Source organism: Haliotis cracherodii, unplaced genomic scaffold (assembly GCF_022045235.1).
Source record: "Haliotis cracherodii isolate W230 unplaced genomic scaffold, xgHalCrac1.p SCAF_11, whole genome shotgun sequence".
Classification (NCBI taxonomy): Eukaryota; Metazoa; Mollusca; class Gastropoda; order Lepetellida; family Haliotidae; genus Haliotis; species Haliotis cracherodii.
Genome location: NW_027266266.1, coordinates 9,436,377 through 9,454,230, shown reverse-complemented (window position 1 = coordinate 9,454,230; position 17,854 = coordinate 9,436,377). Strand labels below are relative to the sequence as shown.

General features: G+C 39.8%; 1 protein-coding gene across 1 annotated transcript in view; it reads right to left on the bottom strand.

Annotated features, from left to right (window-relative positions):
- Positions 1-378: 378 nt before the first annotated feature.
- LOC139456204 (protein phosphatase 1F-like) overlaps positions 379-17,854 on the bottom strand; it is a 67,895-nt gene continuing 50,419 nt past the window's right edge. The window contains exons 3-7 of the mRNA XM_071237758.1: positions 16,957-17,156; positions 8,428-8,616; positions 6,039-6,182; positions 5,274-5,367; positions 379-2,317 (exon numbers count right to left, since the gene is read on the bottom strand). Coding sequence (XP_071093859.1) covers positions 1,620-2,317; positions 5,274-5,367; positions 6,039-6,182; positions 8,428-8,616; positions 16,957-17,156 — 1,325 coding nt within the window. The 3' untranslated portion in view covers positions 379-1,619. The remainder of the gene's footprint in view (positions 2,318-5,273; positions 5,368-6,038; positions 6,183-8,427; positions 8,617-16,956; positions 17,157-17,854) is intronic.

Here is a 17,854-nt window from a genome sequence, read left to right as displayed (position 1 = left end):
AACTTCCCTGAGCTCAACACATACACAAAATATCAGTTATTGTGACACTGGCAACACACAGGGGACATAATCCTGTCAAATAGTCATACTTTCCAAAATTAAAATTCCTGCACCTCTGATTATGTATTTTCATGAATAACATGTAGTGACAGACTTGCTTGACAAACTCAAAGACATCAGAAAAAGGTTACGGATTTTTGTGAAAAACAATGAAACATATCACTGAATATGTAGAGAAAACTGCAAAAATCTCTCGTCAAACGAGTCCGCACACAAGCCATCTATACCTTCATCTGGAAAGATGCAGTTCACCATGACAACAGTACAGTTACCATGACAACACATTCAGGATTCAGACAACAGTACTATTATATTACTCAAATAAACATTCTTTATAATGGGTAATTTGTTCCTTGTATTCATAAATTAACAGCTTCCTTAGGATAATGACCAAACCAAAATGAATAAAATTTATTTAACAAATTATTGTTTGAGAAATTTCAAAAGGAGAAATTTGAACCCATGGTCATAGGATTCTGGTATGGCTAAGGGACACAACTCTTGTTGTTCAGAATAAAACAGAATCATACCCAGGCCTTCTGAAGTTGAGAGCAAGTGATACACATCTATCAATGTCGAAACATTGTTTGGTGAAATACTTTTCAGCAACATTTTTCATCTTTTATCAATGAAACATGTCTACTTATAACACTTTCATTTGGATATTAATTTTACAAACAAAAACAAAAACACGAAATTACACAAAATGACAACAAAAACATTTCCAATCATGATATGTTGATTAACAAATAAACATTATTCTGTACGAAAACCAAATTTTCAATTTCAAAGAAAATAAAAATCCTCTAACGTTTGAAAATAATCACTCATGAGTTACATAAAACACAAGTACATATTACCTAATCACAAAAACTGTGAAGTTTTCCACTGAATATTTCACACCACAACTTGCCCCTAGAACTATCGTTTCTCTAACAGAGGCGACACACCATCTACAAACTACATCTACGCCAGTTGTACGTGTGGCTACCCTGCATAAGTCAAAAGATATTTTGACAAAAATAATATGCAAAAATAAAAAAATAAAAAAATTTGATGCAAAATATCGGTTGAAAATAACAAAAGAATGAGAACTCATTCAATTAACATTATCAATTGGATAAATAAAAGTTAATTTAAACAACCAAGAAATAACTTCTTTCTTATGGGGTAGCTTACACACAGCTTTCTAACTATCTTAGTACTAAAATGCCCTTCAGCAAACATCTCTGAAAACATCAAGTAAAATGCCTTCTTGATTAACTAGGCTAGCTCTCTAGAGTTGCTTCCCTTTGATCGAGAATTGTTAGTTATCTCCCCTTAATGTGGAGTCATCTCCCTTTGTTCGTGGATACTTTCATTTTGCTGCCTTGTTTTTCTCTTGGTTCCCTTGAGGTAGATAGGGTCCCAGAAAAGTCTAGGACTTCATTGGTCAATAGAAACACAGTTCCCCAACCCATTTCATATTGAGGCTTGTTTTGCTTTGAAATATCAATAAGCAGAATTATGTACTTGTCCTAGAACTCTGGATAAATAAATATGGGATTAGAACAGACACTTCAACAACTTCTTAAACCTGTTTCTTTTTCAGTGCTACCATCGTGTGCCACGCTTTTCTTGTTTTCCGATTTTGAAGATGCCGCCCAATTTGACAACTTTGTGAAAGTCAAGAATGAATGCACGGATTTCCAAAACCAGTCCTGACTAGACTTGCTTCCCTGCTTCCCCTTGTCTGATGTGGAAATGTTTTGTTTCAAATGCGATTTCACATGACCATCATGATTATGAAATTCCTGAGTTAAACGACTTTCGTTATCTTTGGACATACGATCCTTGCTTTGTTTGTTCGAATTTCGCAAACTGGGTTCTAAGTTTCCTTTTCCATTGCTGTGGCGAGAGGATTTATCGGATCCACTTCCATGCCTCTTCTTCCCTTCGGAACCATTTGCTCTCACACGATCAATACTTGCGTTGGTTGTTTTGGGAGCGGAGATCTGATCTCGAAGAAATACAACGATAACGGAAATATTGTCATTGGACCCATTGTCTCTGGCGTAGTTTACAAGCCTGTGTGCAACTGTGCTGCGGTCGCCATGGTTTTCCTGAATATGATTGTACACTATCTCTGGTAAGTCCTCAAACGTCAGAACGTCCCACGCTCCATCACATGCTAACACCAGGTAGTCTTCTTTTCCGTCAAGGTCAAAACTGTAGACTTCGGCATCGCTACTGATGTACGGTTTCTGACTCACGTCACCTAGAAACAAACAAGTAAGGTGAAAAAGAGAGTGAGTGAATGAGGAAGTTCGGTTTTATGAAGTTTTTTAGCAATGTTCCAGCAATATCACGACAGGGAACAGCAGAAATTGGCTTCATCCATTGTACCAATGTGGCGTATCAAATGCAGACCTTCGGCGTGACAAGTGAACGCTTTTCGTGAAAGGGTTGAGTTAACACCAATATTTCAAACAGATCATGGCATAGGTTAATGTATAGTGAGTGAGTTGGGTTTAACGCAGGGGTCCGGAAAATTTAAAATCCCAATTGGACATTTACATTTATGCCAGGCCCCTTCAAACAGCGTGTTTTAGTACGACTTTTTACACACAAATTACAAGTTGTTACGTGTTCATAATATGATGAATTATGAATTGTTTCAATTTAAATTGTTTAATTCACCCCAATTAATAACAAATAATATCATTTTAGATATATATGGAAAACATACGTTTGTTTCTGTTATAATAACGATCTGTCATCGTTGTGAACGGTCTAATTAATATTCATGAGTCTGCTCAAGTGTACGCGTTGTAACATTTGGATCGAGACTATTATCCCATATTTGGTTATCACGTGACCTCACGGGAAATTTTTTTTTTAAAACTAAAGATTATTTAAAAACAAGACAGTTAATATAATCATAAATCATAAACTATCATTGATAGCAATAGTTATTTGAATACTTTTTCATCTGTACTTAATTATTGACCATAAAAAAATTTGATATCGATCGTCACAGAAAGCATAATGGCGGTCAATCAAGATTCAATATACGACTAGCTACTGAAAACAATAAATTCTGCAAATCCTCATTGTATGTCAACCAAGTGAAAGTCGTTAGCCACGACTTACAAAATGATCATTCAGACTTTGAGGGTTTGGCAGATCCGCTCAACTGATCTGCATCGGTCGACTGGCTGTCGTCACGCTGTCGCTTCTTGTCTGAGGTTACGTATCGTAGCATTGTGAGGATAATGAGGTACATCGATGATGCAAGGTATTTATGTACAGTTGTAAACACCTTTGACGCAAATTAACAAGATGTTCTCAGTAATAAATCCACGATTAATCCGTGTCAACTCAGTTTATTGCCTATTACAGTGATTGACCGATTGGACTATCATTCTAGGTACGATGTATTTACAGCAATCAAAATAAACAAAGCTTGTCAGTGTAGATAATCTTCATTGTGTTACAATTGCAGACAGAAATTGCTTAGTCCTAACTGTTGATCATGTCCGGTCAAAATTTAAGAATGTCCGGACAATACTTTGTAAGATGTCCGCACAGAAAAATTTAAATGTCCGGTAAGCAATATTTTAAACCGGACATTTGAGATTCCCAATCGGACATGTCCGGCGCATATGACGGTTTCCGGACCCCTGGTTTAACGCCGCTTTTAACAGTATTCCAGTTATATCGCGGCGTGTCAGCTTAATGTGGGAGGAAAGCCCGAAGTGATGCAGGTCTCAGATGTTTACCACTTCGGTGAAACCCACGAGCACGAGTATGGTGCTGACAAACCTTGAAACATAATCGGGGTGAACCGGGATTCGAAACCACAATCATAGGTTTCTGGCGTGCCCAAGGGACGCAACTCTGCACAGTGAATTGCGGCGCCTTAGACGACTGGGCCTACAGTGTCCCCAGGTTAATGTATGAAGTGATACAGGTCATTGAGTTTGGTTTTAAGCCACTTTCTGTTATATTCCAGCAACATGACAGTGTGAGACACCAGAAATGAGCTTCACACATTGTCCCCATGTGGGAAATCGAATCTGGGACTTCGGCATGAAACGCAAACACTTTACCACCAGGCTACCCAATTGCCCTGATACAGGTCATTGAGTCTTTCCATTTTAATGGAAGCCACAAAGATTACAATTAAGGCAATTAAGGAGTTAGAAAGCATCAAGTTTCAAACCGGTGACTTCCATTCTAGGCTATGCGTGAAAAATATTTTGACAAAGCTTGAAAACTGATCAAACAAAAATTCTTGAATGTCTACTGTCTGGCCAAGATTGTATGGCAGTAGTGAGTGAGTGAGTGAGTTGGATTTAACGCCGCTTTTAACAGTATTACAGTCATATCGCGGCGTGTCAGCTTCATGTGGGAGGAAAGCCCGAAGTGATGCAGGTCTCCGACGTTTACGACTTCCGTGAAACCCATGAGCACGGGTATGGTGCTGACAAACCTAGAAACAAAATCGGGGCAAACTTGGATTTGAACCCACAATCATAGGTTTCTGGCGTGCCCAAGGGACACAACTCTGCACAGCGAATTGCGGCGCCTTAGACGACTGGGCCTACAGTGCCCCCAGGTTAATGTATGAAGTGATACAGGTCATTGAGTTTGGTTTTAAGCCACTTTCAGTAATATTCCAGCAACATGTCAGTGTGGGACACCTGAAATGAGCTTCACACATTGTGGGGAATCAAACCCGGAACTTCGTCATGAAAGGCAAACACTTTACCACCAGGCTACCCAGTGGCTCTGATACAGGTCATTGAGTCTTTCCATTTTAATGGAAGCCACAAAGATTACAATCAAGGCAATTATGGATTTAGAAAGCATCAAGTTTCAAACTGGTGACTTCCACTCTAGGCTATGCATGAAATATATTTTGACAAAGCTTGAAAACTGATCAAACGAAAATTCTTGAATGTCGACTGTCTGGCTGAGATTGTATGGCAGTACTTCCCACAGGCTATGAAGAATCTTTTCCATTTCAAATTTTTATCTCATGTTGACATGTCTCGTGTTAACTTTTTCTAGGTTACCTACTGGGAACAAATAATTGATTTTACCAAAACAAACCGTTCACTGGACACACTGGAATAAAACCCAGCTTTTGTCTATGTCAATGTTACTGTCAACATTATGTATGAACGGAACTTAACCTAGGAATCACTGTGTATATGCACTTTCATTACCTATTGCCCTGGACACCGCAATGTTGCCATTTACCCGCCACGTCCCATAATGCAACACAACTCCTCCAAGTTTTTCAATTCTCTCTTTCTCATCCTGAAAAAAGCAAAAACATGAGTGGGTGGGTGAGTGAGTGAGTGAGTGAGTGAGTGAGTGAGTGAGTGAGTGAGCGTCAACAAGAATGGGCTTCACACATTGTACCCATTGAAGCTGGAAGGGGAGGGGTGCCTGTCTACACCAGAGTCACACTTATGTTAAGCACCAGGCAGGGTAACAACAAGTACCATCTTTTAACATCTTTTGGTATGATGAAACAGGTATCAAACCACCGACCTTTCACTCCACAGACAGATGCACTATCCACTAGACCAAAGAGGCTTTTTATAATATGGACAGATTAATTGTTGACTGATAGTCTACATAAATATCCTAGCCAAATTCCTCCTCAATTATCCAGTGTATTACATCCATGTTCTACTATGATAAAGCTTCATTCATTCAGTTAAAAAAACACAAAGGAAAAAATAGCTGTCCATCAAATTGAAGTGGGTCTGTAAATAATCAAATCCAGACCAGAAAATCCAGTTACTGACCTCCTAAACATCGGTCTTCGCATTGGGATACGATGACATGCATCAACCAAGTCAGCAAGCCTGGCCATCCATTAGTCGCATAGTCGCCTTTTACGGCAAGCATGGGTTGAACTAAGAACGAAGACCAGCCTGTTAATAACTGAGTCTGGACCAGACAATCCAGTGCATACTAACCGGCCTCTCGGGCTTGTGAGGGTTCATGAGGGTGACGGCGCCGCCATTGCGCACCAACACCGCTTGTGAGTCGCCCAGCCATGATATGTGGATGCGTGAGTCTTGTACAAGGGCCGTCACGCACGTCGTGCCACTGCGCAGCTTCTGTGAAAACAAAGTCAAACTAATTCAACTAAACCACCAACATCTGGTATGTGTGTGTGGGGTTCTTACTTAATGCCACACTCAGACATTCCAGCTGTATAACAGCAGTCCGTAACAAACGAGTCTGGAACAGACAAACCTTTATTTATATTATCAACAACCATCCTTTCTGTTGGTGAGGTGAGGTGAGGTGAGGTGAAATGGGGTTTATCGTTGCATCCAAGATTATTGCAATTATATAGCGACGTGCATGTACGTGTGTGTGTTTGTGTGGCTGCTTGTAATAGTCCGGACTGATGCCGATTTATAGTGCTAGCTCACTGATATACCATGCCGCAGTTTAACATAATTATCCCACTCGGACACAGTATACTGACTCCGAGCCGACCAGTCCTTGTTTTAGCCCCTTAATGCCGAGCGCCAGACAGGGTAACAACAAGTACCATCTTTTAACGTCTTTGGTATGACGCGGCCTGGGATCGAACCCCGGACCTTCCGCTCTCCGGGCGGAGGCTCTACCACTAGACAACGGAGGCGGTCCTTTCTGTTGGGGCTAGATGACACGCAATAAACAAAGTCCCAGAGTCTGACCACCCAATCCCCTAAATCAATGTATAACAACCATAGGTTGCTAGAGACCCTAAACGGGGCTACATTAACGACAACAGTGTTCCCATGCATTGAAATGCCAAAACTACACAAATTTTCTTTGCAGTTGATTCAACTCACGTCACCATATGATGGTCGATGCTAACTCTGACGATAACATGAATCAGGAACTGAATTGTCACTTGGGTTGTCTCCCTTAGATAAGAACAATTCACTTACACTGTGACCATCATGTTTTGGTCAATGTACATACAAAGATTATAAAATAATGGAGTGTTATCGAGTAAGTGAGTGAGTGAGTGAGTGAGTAAGTGAGTGAGTGAGTGAGTGAGTGAGTGAGTGAGTTTGATTTAACGCCGCTTTTAACAGTATTCCAGTTATATCGCAGCATGCCAGTTTAATGTCGATTTCTTGTCAGTCACTAAGACAAAATTGTTATGGATGAGCAACTTCTTTATTACAATTGGGCGACGTTTCGGTGTAGATTCTAACACCGTCGTCAAGCAAATGATGTACAAACAAGGTATGAGCATGATATATATACATAACAATAGATATATCTTGTACATCATTTGCTTGATAACGGTGTTAGAATCTACACGGAAACGTCGCCCAATTGTAATAAAGAAGTTGCTCATCCATAACAATTTTGTCTTAGTTACCATTCCAACATCTAAATGCCACTCAAAGAAGTTCTTGTCAGTCAATTCACTGGTCAGTCAAAATTCGCGAAAGGTCGTTCTGACGTGACCCCTAATGGGATGTCCTCAGAACTTTGTTTAGCGGTAGCGAGAACTAAGATCTGATTTTAATGAGATTGTACAATGTTTGGCCCTCACTCTATGAAGGTTCATACTCCAATGAACTCACACAAAGTGAAAGTCAATTCTTCTAATTTTTTATCACAATTTCTTACCCATAAGGATGTAGGCCAAGATCTAAACACAATTTTATTTAGTATGTGTGACTTCATGTTTACACTGACAGCCATACAACAACCAGCTATATCGCGGAAGAAAATAGTTCCTCAAAAAGAGAGGATGCATGACTTGCTCTTCAGAAACATCTTACACAACACATGTGTTCCAATATTATTACCATTAGATGAGAAAGTTCTGTAAAGAACTACCTCAGTAAGTCATTCACAATGACAGCGTGTCGTAATACATTTACATCAAGTACAAGACTTCAAAATGGTCTACATGATAAACGTGACGGGAGAGATTTCCGAAGTTGTTAATGAACCTGTGGCGGTTACACGTGTTAGTCATCATTGATCAACTGGCCGATCATTGAAAGGTGATTAAAGATGCGTCAAACAGACACAAAGGTAAATTCATAGATTGATGGAGACGGTCAATGTCAGCCTAGACACTGACTGAGTCGATACTATGATAGTTTGGATGTGCATTTCTTCGTTTGCTCATTAGGATGGGCCGCAGCGAGGATATTCGTGAACAATCATGCAGTCACGCTTTCTGACTTTTCTCAAAGCATACTGAAATACATAATACACACTTATGAACGTCAATTTCGCGGTCATGTGACCGACCTCTCGTCCAATGGAAAAGCCGTATATCGTGTAAACTTCAAATTAAAAAATTATATGAATATAAAACACAGAAGTTTTACTCACATCTCTTTTAGCTCTTTCCAAGAAGCAATCATCTGTTAATTTGTAGGAGTTTTTGATGGCTGTGGTGACGTCGTTGTTGAATTCCTTATCGCGGACGAAGTTGCAGTGAAGATGGCTGGCTGTGTACGTAGCTGCTTCCACACCTCCATGGCCGTCAAACACAGCGTAGTACGACTGACTAGGGATATCCTGGAAACGAGAAAACAGAGCTCCACATAACTTTTGAGCAATTGAGTTTTTTACTTGCAACATTTTTTCACTCATCTATTCATCACTCTATTGGGTTTTTCCCCAAATGAGTCAACATTTTGAGATTTAAAAAATAAATAAATAATGATTTAGATGTATATCGGTCTTAAATATAGACTTGACTCAGAAAGTAAATTAGCTCGTAATTTGTGTTTCGGAAAATAGCTCCGTTGTACCCATGTTACGCATGCTGTTTTCAAAAACTGAGTTTTTCATTTAATGCATGCATTTCTGTACAGAAGTTAATTGAAAGTAATTGGGTTTTGAATAGTTTTGGGGGGTATTTGAATCAAATACGCAGCTTATCTGTAGCTCTGAGAAAGGATGGAATATTGGGAAGTGCAAGAAAACAAATAGCGATTATTGTACCAGCATGTGTAGCACACTGATTTTACAAAAACGAGTGCCAGTATTCTTGTATCTTGGTGTAAGTACAACCACCCCACCCACCCCCAACTGTTTGGCTCTTTCTTTCAGAAAAAAGAGTGCGGGTCTTAAGGAGCCTGCTAGAACAAAATATTTTGTCTCAAACAAACATTCCAACCTGCAACACCAAATGTGACCCACCATGAGATAAGGGACAATATGGGTGAAAAATCACATTTTGACGTCTTATTATATTTTAAAACTATAGTATCCTAGGACCACAAAAATACAATTCATAACCTTCAATTCATATTTATTACAGAGATACATGGCATCTAACATTTGGACTCTTTTTAAGCAAAGTCCCATTTTCAGACTTATCACTATCTATGTAATGGTTGCAGCTTTAAGATTAATTGAAAGTTGATTGTACTCTGAAATGTTTTGAAATGATGTTTTTATTACATTACGAACTAATGTGAAAAATAAGATAGTTTTGTAAGTCTGCACATATGGCGATTTATACGGTTGAGTTGAGTTGAGTTGGGTTTAACGCCGCTTTTAACAGTATTCCAGTCATATCACGGCGTGTCAGCTTAATGTGGGAGGAAAACCCGAAGTGATTTAGTTCCCAGACGTTTACCACTTCGGTGAAACCCACGAGCACGGGTATGGTGCTGACAAACCTAGAAACATTATCGGGGCGAACCGGGATTCGAACCCACAATCATAGGTTTCTGGCGTGCCCAAGGGACGCAACTCTGCACAGCGAATCGCGGCGCCTTAGACAACTGGGCCACCCGTGCCCCTGGCGATTTATACGGAAAAATTGACGTCTAACGTCTTTCTTTATGACATCACAGCACAATTGTATCCTAGCACTGATAAAGTCCCTTTTCTCCTAGTGGTCACAAATATTAAATTATTAAATGCTAATTTCCTAAAGACTGTTCAGAAAAGAGTAATTGTTACTTTTGTGTTAATTGGTAACCGTCACACATCAATTGTTCACCTATTATCCATTTGTAATCTATTAATTATTACCTATAACGACTTGGCTAAAACATTGTTATCTACCAAGTTAATTGTTACTTGTTTACCACACGTGAACCTGGTCCCAAGTCCAACAAGTTCGTTGTAACAGGTTCATTATTCTCTTCACAGAAGCAGAGCACCTGATCATGATGGCTTATCCATTTACGCTGCACTGAAAATGCACCGTGACTACGGCAGGGTGTGTTCGTGATAAATACCAGAATATACCAGCGCTCTTAGAAGCCTAACACCAGGTCTAAGTTCAGTCTCCAGATGGCGATCTCATCTAAATCTGGTGCGACTCATTCAGACGTCAGAGTGCAGCCTATAACTTATGGTGCTGTCTATAAACCTGGAGTTAGTGAATGGAGTCCTCTGGTTATTCCCGTGGTTGCAGCCCTCTCTCAGTAAGTCAGAGTGCAGCCTATAGCTTATGGTGCTGTCTATAAACCTGGAGTTAGTGAATGGAGGCCTCTGGTTATCCCCATGGTTGCAGCACTCTCTCAGTAAGTCAGAGTGCAGCCTATAGCTTATGGTGCTGTCTATAAACCTGGAGTTAGTGAATGGAGGCCTCTGGTTGTCTCCGTGGTTGCAGCCCTCTCTCAGTAAGTCAGAGTGAGTGAATATTAATCAGCCAGCAATATTCCAGGTGTAGAATGATGGTCTGGAAATATTCAAATCCCAACCTGGTAAACCAGTGGTTGATGACATGAGCAACACCCCGAATGTCAGGCTATGAAAGCACATAATGCATGTCACAAATTGTAACTGTCAGATTATCTTAATCTGCTCTAAAGTCACAGAACATGGGTTATATCTGCACAACTGTCACAGAACATGGGATATATCTGCACAACTGTCAGAGAACATGGGATATACCTGCACAATAGTCACGGTACAAGGGATATACCTGCACAATAGTCTAGGAACCCGGAATATACCTGCACAATAGTCTAGGAACCCGGGATATATCTGCACAATAGTCTAGGAACATGGGATATACCTGCACAATAGTCTAGGAACCCGGGATATATCTGCACAATAGTCATGGTACATGGGATATATCTGCACAATAGTCTATGAACACAGGATATATCTGCATAACAGTCTAGGAACACAGGATATATCTGCACAATAGCCATGGTACATGGGATATACCTGCACAATAGTCTAGGAACATGGGATATATCTGCACAATAGTCATGGTACATGGGATATACCTACACAATAGTCTAGGAACACAGGATATACCTGCACAATAGCCATGGCACATGGGATATACCTGCACAATAGTCTAGGAACACAGGATATATCTGCACAATAGCCATGGTACATGGGATATACCTGCACAATAGTCTAGGAACACGGGATATATCTGCATAATATTCTAGGAACACAGGATATATCTGCACAATAGCCATGGTACATGGGATATACCTGAACAATAGTCACGGTACATGGGATATACCTGCACAATAGTCTAGGAACACAGGATATATCTGCACAATAGCCATGGTACATGGGATATACCTGCACAATAGTCTAGGAACACGGGATATACCTGCACAATAGTCTAGGAACACAGGATATATCTGCACAATAGCCATGGTACATGGGATATACCTGCACAATAGTCTAGGAACACGGGATATATCTGCACAATAGTCTAGGAACACGGGATATATCTGCACAATAGTCAAGGAACATGGGATATACCTGCACAATAGTCACAGAACATGGGATATACCTGCACAATAGTCACAGAACATGGGATATACCTGCACAATAGTCACAGAACATCGGATATACCTGTACAAGTCACAGAACATGGGATATACCTGCACAATAGTCACAGAACATGGGATATATTCTGTACAATGGTCACAGAACATGGAATATACCTGCACAATAGTCACAGAACATGGGATATATTCTGTACAATAGTCTAGGAACATTGGATATATCTGTACATTAGTCACAGAGCATGGGATATATTCTGTACAATAGTCTAGGAACACGGGATATATCTGCACAATAGTCACAGAACATGGGATATACCTGCACGATAGTCACAGAACATGGGATATATCTGCACAATAGTCACAGAACATGGGATATATCTGCACAATAGTCAAAGATCACAGGGATCTTGCTTATTCCCAGCAGGGCGTGAGTTGTTTATGACTGGGGAGAAATAAACACAGGCTGAATCAACAGACAGATGCTGTAAATACACATCCCCCATCTTGTACAGGTGGAGTGTCCCTACATCACTCCATGTATCTTGATGGTACACTGACAGCAGCATCCAAGTCTTCAGGCACAAGAACACATAGCAACCAGTGCTAATGTTCATTCACAAAATTAGTGTACACCATTATCATATTGGCTGGAACAGAATACTTTGAAATTTTCATCTAGACTTTCATATATTTTTTTTTCTTTTCTTAAAATTCTGTTATGATACCAGTGCATTAATATATAATATCATTATATGCCTGGTATTAATATTCATCATAACATCCTGGTCCTGTGAAGATTCTGGTTAGAATAGGTCTTTAGCAACCCAAGCTTGCTGTAAAAGGTGACTATGCTTGTCGTAAGAGGCGACTAACGGGATCGGGTGGTCAGGCTCCCTGACTTGGTTGATGCATGTGACCGTATCCCAATAGCATAGATCAATGTTCATGATGTCAATCACTTGATTGTCTGGTCCAGACTTGATTATTTCCAGAACACCATCATATAGCTGGAATATTGCTGTGTGCGGCGTTAAACAACAAACAAACAAACAAACATAACATCCTGTTATCAAATAAGCATTTTTCAACAAATATGACAGATATGCTAAACATTCAATCAGTATGAAAAACCCTAATCTAGAAGGAGAACTTCCAAGGTTTTTTTAAAACCTACAAAAAGAAACCAAAGACATTTAATCCTGAGCAAAACAATTGTGTAGTGTAAGACATCTACGAAGGCAAATCTGCCTACAGGCAAATTGCTCACAACAGACAATACTTCTGACATCAAAGAAAACCCTTGTTTGATGTAGATTACGTTCTTGTAGATTTCCGTCAAACAAAAATCTATGAGTGTATTTTGTTTGGCTGACACCGGAGTGGGGGTGACTGCGAGAGGAATTTGTGGCTTGAAATACCTGTCTAAGTGTGTGTGTTGTCAATTTAACGTTTGATTCACAGACTTTTTGGTTGGATTCATTTGAATCAACTTCTTTAACAAGCAGCATCCGAAGATCTTAAGCAAGGATGACATTCTTATTTCCTGAATCACAGCCCCTGGTTACTTCGGCTGTCATGGCATTTGTACACAGATCACTTTCACATTGCAGTAGTCTTCAATAATATTACCTAGATATCTAGATTTTTTCAACAATGTGTGCCTGCTGTTTGCTTCACGCCGCAATCAGCAATATTCCAGCTCTAAGATGGAGTTCTGTAAATAAACAAATCTGGACCAGACAATACAGTGATTGACATCATGAGCATTGATCTCGACAATTGGGATACAATGACATGTATCAACCAAGTCAGCGAGCCTGACCACCCGATCCCGTTAGTCACCTCAAACTCCTGTATAGTTTCAATAATGGTGTGTTTGTTAGGGAGAGAATTTAAGGATGTCAACTTATTTATCATGAGGAACACAACGTTTCGGAGTATATACTTACTGACACCTTCATCGGGTGATGAAGGAGTAAGTATATACTCCGAAACGAATTCTTTTCCTTATGTGTATCACTTCCAAAGATGTGTGTTTGTTGTTTGTTTAACGCGGCACTTGGCAATATTCCAGTATGTGACAGCGATCTGTAAATTATCGAATCTGGATCAGACAATCCACCCTCATAATAAATATCCGGGGAGCAATAATGATTCCTGACCCTATTTAGAAAACAATAAAAATCACTGCCATTGATGTTTTGGTTAACCCTAATACATGTATCAGCTAAAACAAGGATTATCAAGGCATCCTCAGATATCAAGAAAAAGAAAATTGAAAATATAAGATAGGTTATTTTTGACAGTGTTCGAAATTAAACATGACAATCAAGGGCCCTTGTCATTGCAATATTCCAGCTATATAGTGGTGGACTCTGAATAATAGATTCTGGACCAGGAAATCCAGTGATTGATATCACGAGCATCAACCACGCAATAGAGATATAATGACATGCATCAACCAAGTCAGCGAATCTGACCACCCTATTCCGTTGGTCGGCTCTTACGATAAGCAAAGTCACCTTTTACGGCAAGTATGGGTTGCTGAAGACCTATTCCACCCCACATCTTCACGGCAAGCATGGGTTGCTGAAGACCTATTCCACCCCACATCTTCACGGCAAGCATGGGTTGCTATAGACCTATTCCACCCCACATCTTCACGGCAAGCATGGGTTGCTGAAGACCTATTCCACCTCACATCTTCACGGCAAGCATGGGTTGCTATAGACCTATTCCACCCCACATCTTCACGGCAAGCATGGGTTGCTATAGACCTATTCCACCCCACATCTTCACGGCTAGCATGGGTTGCTGAAGACCTATTCCACCTCCCTCGTATGGAAGTCAGTTTGGGATGATAGATATCAACCACATTCATTTCTTTTCTCATGTCTTGTTTTGTCGTTCGTATCAATCATTTTCCTCGTGCAGACTGTCCAGATTTAGATTTCACACGTTAAAAAACAACCACAGCTGTAATATCCAGGAAATAAACCTTGTCAAGACGTCAACACATCCTCAACTGAATCTCTGCCTGTACTAAAATACACTTATAAGCATATCAGAATTCAACCTGTCTACATCAGTCCCTGACTTAATCTCCCTCTTTGACATTTCTAAAAAACACTGACATGAATTTTTTAATTTCTTGAAAACCTATGAAAGATGAGCAGTATGCAAGCCATGCAGAGTTATTCCCCCTGATGGATTCAGCAGGAAGGGAAATCATTTGTCCGCCATGTCTGCTATGAGTGGACAGACAAACTGAGATTTACTGGGTCTGTCTATTTCGGAGTCTAACATTCTGAGCTTGTGACATGTGATTTCCAAACATTTTACATATGTTCTAATACTGCACATGCTCGGAAATCTTAAATCTATTCAAAGACATACATCTATGTATGTTCGTGATCTACTATAGATGGAGATTTCAAGTTTAGATTAATTTGAGAAAATCAACCACTGACACCCTGTGAACAAAGCGTATTTCTTACAAGGCTAGACTTGTTAGTTGTATGTTATCAGAAAGATAAATAATCACCTGCCTGCCAGCCAATGGCTAGCAAAATTGGTCGGGCTAAATATTCTAAAGTAAAATGATCCTAGCCTGAGTGGCTACTGATATTTTAACTGTGATATTGTTATGCACACCTCCAAGTTGATAAAAATAATTAAATATTTTCCTGTGTCTTTAGATCAATACAACCATCAGAAAACAAATTAATATCCATAACGAATTGACGATATTAAAATATTTGACTCATGATTTGCAATTTCTTTTATTGATACCTTAACAGAATAAAAAATTGAAAAATAGACCGTTGAAAATTAAAGCTCGTGAAATTTGAAACTAGCTAAATTTTAGGGTAGGTGGCCCAATTGGCACAAATATTTTGTGATTATTTTAAACACTATGTTATATATGCAACCAACAAAGTCAATCAGTTTAATGTTCAAAACAGCCATACATAATTAATCGCATCCTTTCTCAACTTGTACGAGTACAGAATGCAATATTTAGCGTCCTGTGTAACCCTGGTCGTACATGCCACGCTGATACCAGCAGACCCACATCCTTCAAGGAAGTCGCCAACTCAAGTACGTGACAGCAGGACGGCACAATGTCACTCAAGTAGACAGTGCATACTTTACATTACAGCAACAGATTCACATAGCTCCACATAATCATATGCCACTGAAGGCAGGGTTAGAAATTGGCACAAGTCCTATAGTCCTTGCCAAACTGCCCAATAGTAAAGGTATCATAAGGACTAGTAGAAATTTGCCATTTTTAAGGGTTTTGCTATATGTTATCATTATAAGGACTAGTGGACTGAAACCGTTTCTACCGCTGGAAGGGTCGACGGGGAGCGAAGATGTTCTCTTCTGTCTTGGAATTTCACGGGAGTCATATTTAAATCAATATATTTTAGTAGATTTGTGTTTCATACAGTGAGTGAGTGAGTGAGTGAGTGAGTGAGTGAGTGAGTGAGTGAGTGAGTGAGGTTCAACTCTGTAATGGACTATATTTCAGCAACATCACATGGCAAGACGACATGGATGCAGTCTTAATAATAATAATAATAATAATAATAATAATAATAATAAATAAAATAAAATGCATTTATATTGGATTTCTTTTCTCATCTCCCTGGGGAATTTAGACATTCACAGAATATCACATCATGTCAGCTTAATGTGGGAGGAAAGCTCAAAGTGATGCAGGTATCAGAGGGTTACTACTTTGGTAAAAACCCACAAGCATGGGTATGGTGCTGACAAACCTAGAAACTTAATTGGGTGAATCTGGGATTCAAACCCAAGATCGTAGATGCAACTCTGCACATCAGATTGTGGCACCTTAGATGGCTTGGCAAAATGTGGCCCTCCAAGCACTTTTGAGCGATGTCAACATGAATAGAAACGTATGAAGTTGTATAATGCATAATGCAACATTCTGGTACTGTTTCCCGTACAACTGCTCATTCGATGACTGACAGTAAAGAGGACATCTGTTGAAAACTCTAAAGATTTTTATAGAGTGAGAACAGCCCAAACAGAATTTATGGCTGTGATGTAATAGAGGTAGGGTATTTGAAGAAATTGTGTATAATTTGAATTGAACAGCACTGACCTTGAGGTTAAAGAGTGCATTGAGATCTGGCATGATCACGTGTTTGTCTTCCATTTTGCGGCGAGTATTTTTAATGGCGTAGGAACACACTTGATGTGAGCGCTGAGGTAAAAGTAGTGCAGGGAAAGACTGCTGCCACACTCTACAAATATCATGGACAATCCTGATCACTTCCTTCAACAGACGACGAGAATCTATATCTGAAAAGATAAACAATGTTGGGTGAACTTCACGCACGCATATAGACAATAGGAATACCTACATACATTAGATGTAGATGTGCAAACGATGACAGAGTTGAGTTGAGTTGAGTTGAGTTGAGTTGAGTTGAGTTGAGTTGAGTTGAGTTGTGTTGAGTTTGTTTGTTTGTTTGTTTGTTTGTTTAAAGCCGCACTCAGCAATGTTCCAGCTAAATGATGGAGGTCTGTAAATAATCGAGTCTGCATCAGACAAACCAGTGGTTGACATCATGAGCATCTAACCACCCGATCCTGTTAGTTGCCTCTAACGACAAGCTTGGTCGCCTTTTAAGGAAAGCATGGGTTGCTGAAGACCAATTTTATCCCCGATCTTCTCAGGTCTGAGGTGAGGTGAGGTGAGGTGAGGTGAGGTGAGGTGAGGTGAGGTGAGGTGAGGTGATGTCAAATGGGGTTTAACATGTTGAAGATTATTGCATTGATAATAGTGACATGCATGTACAAGTGTGTGCGTGCTTGTGTACTAGTCTGGACTGATGCCGATTTTAGAGTGCTAGCCCATTGAGATCTATACCATGCCGCAGTTTAACAGGAATACCCCACTCAGACCGTCATAGTGACTCCAAGCCGACCAGTCCTTGTTTTATCCCCTCAATAACGTAACGCCAGACTGACACACCGATCCCTTTAGTCGCCTCTTG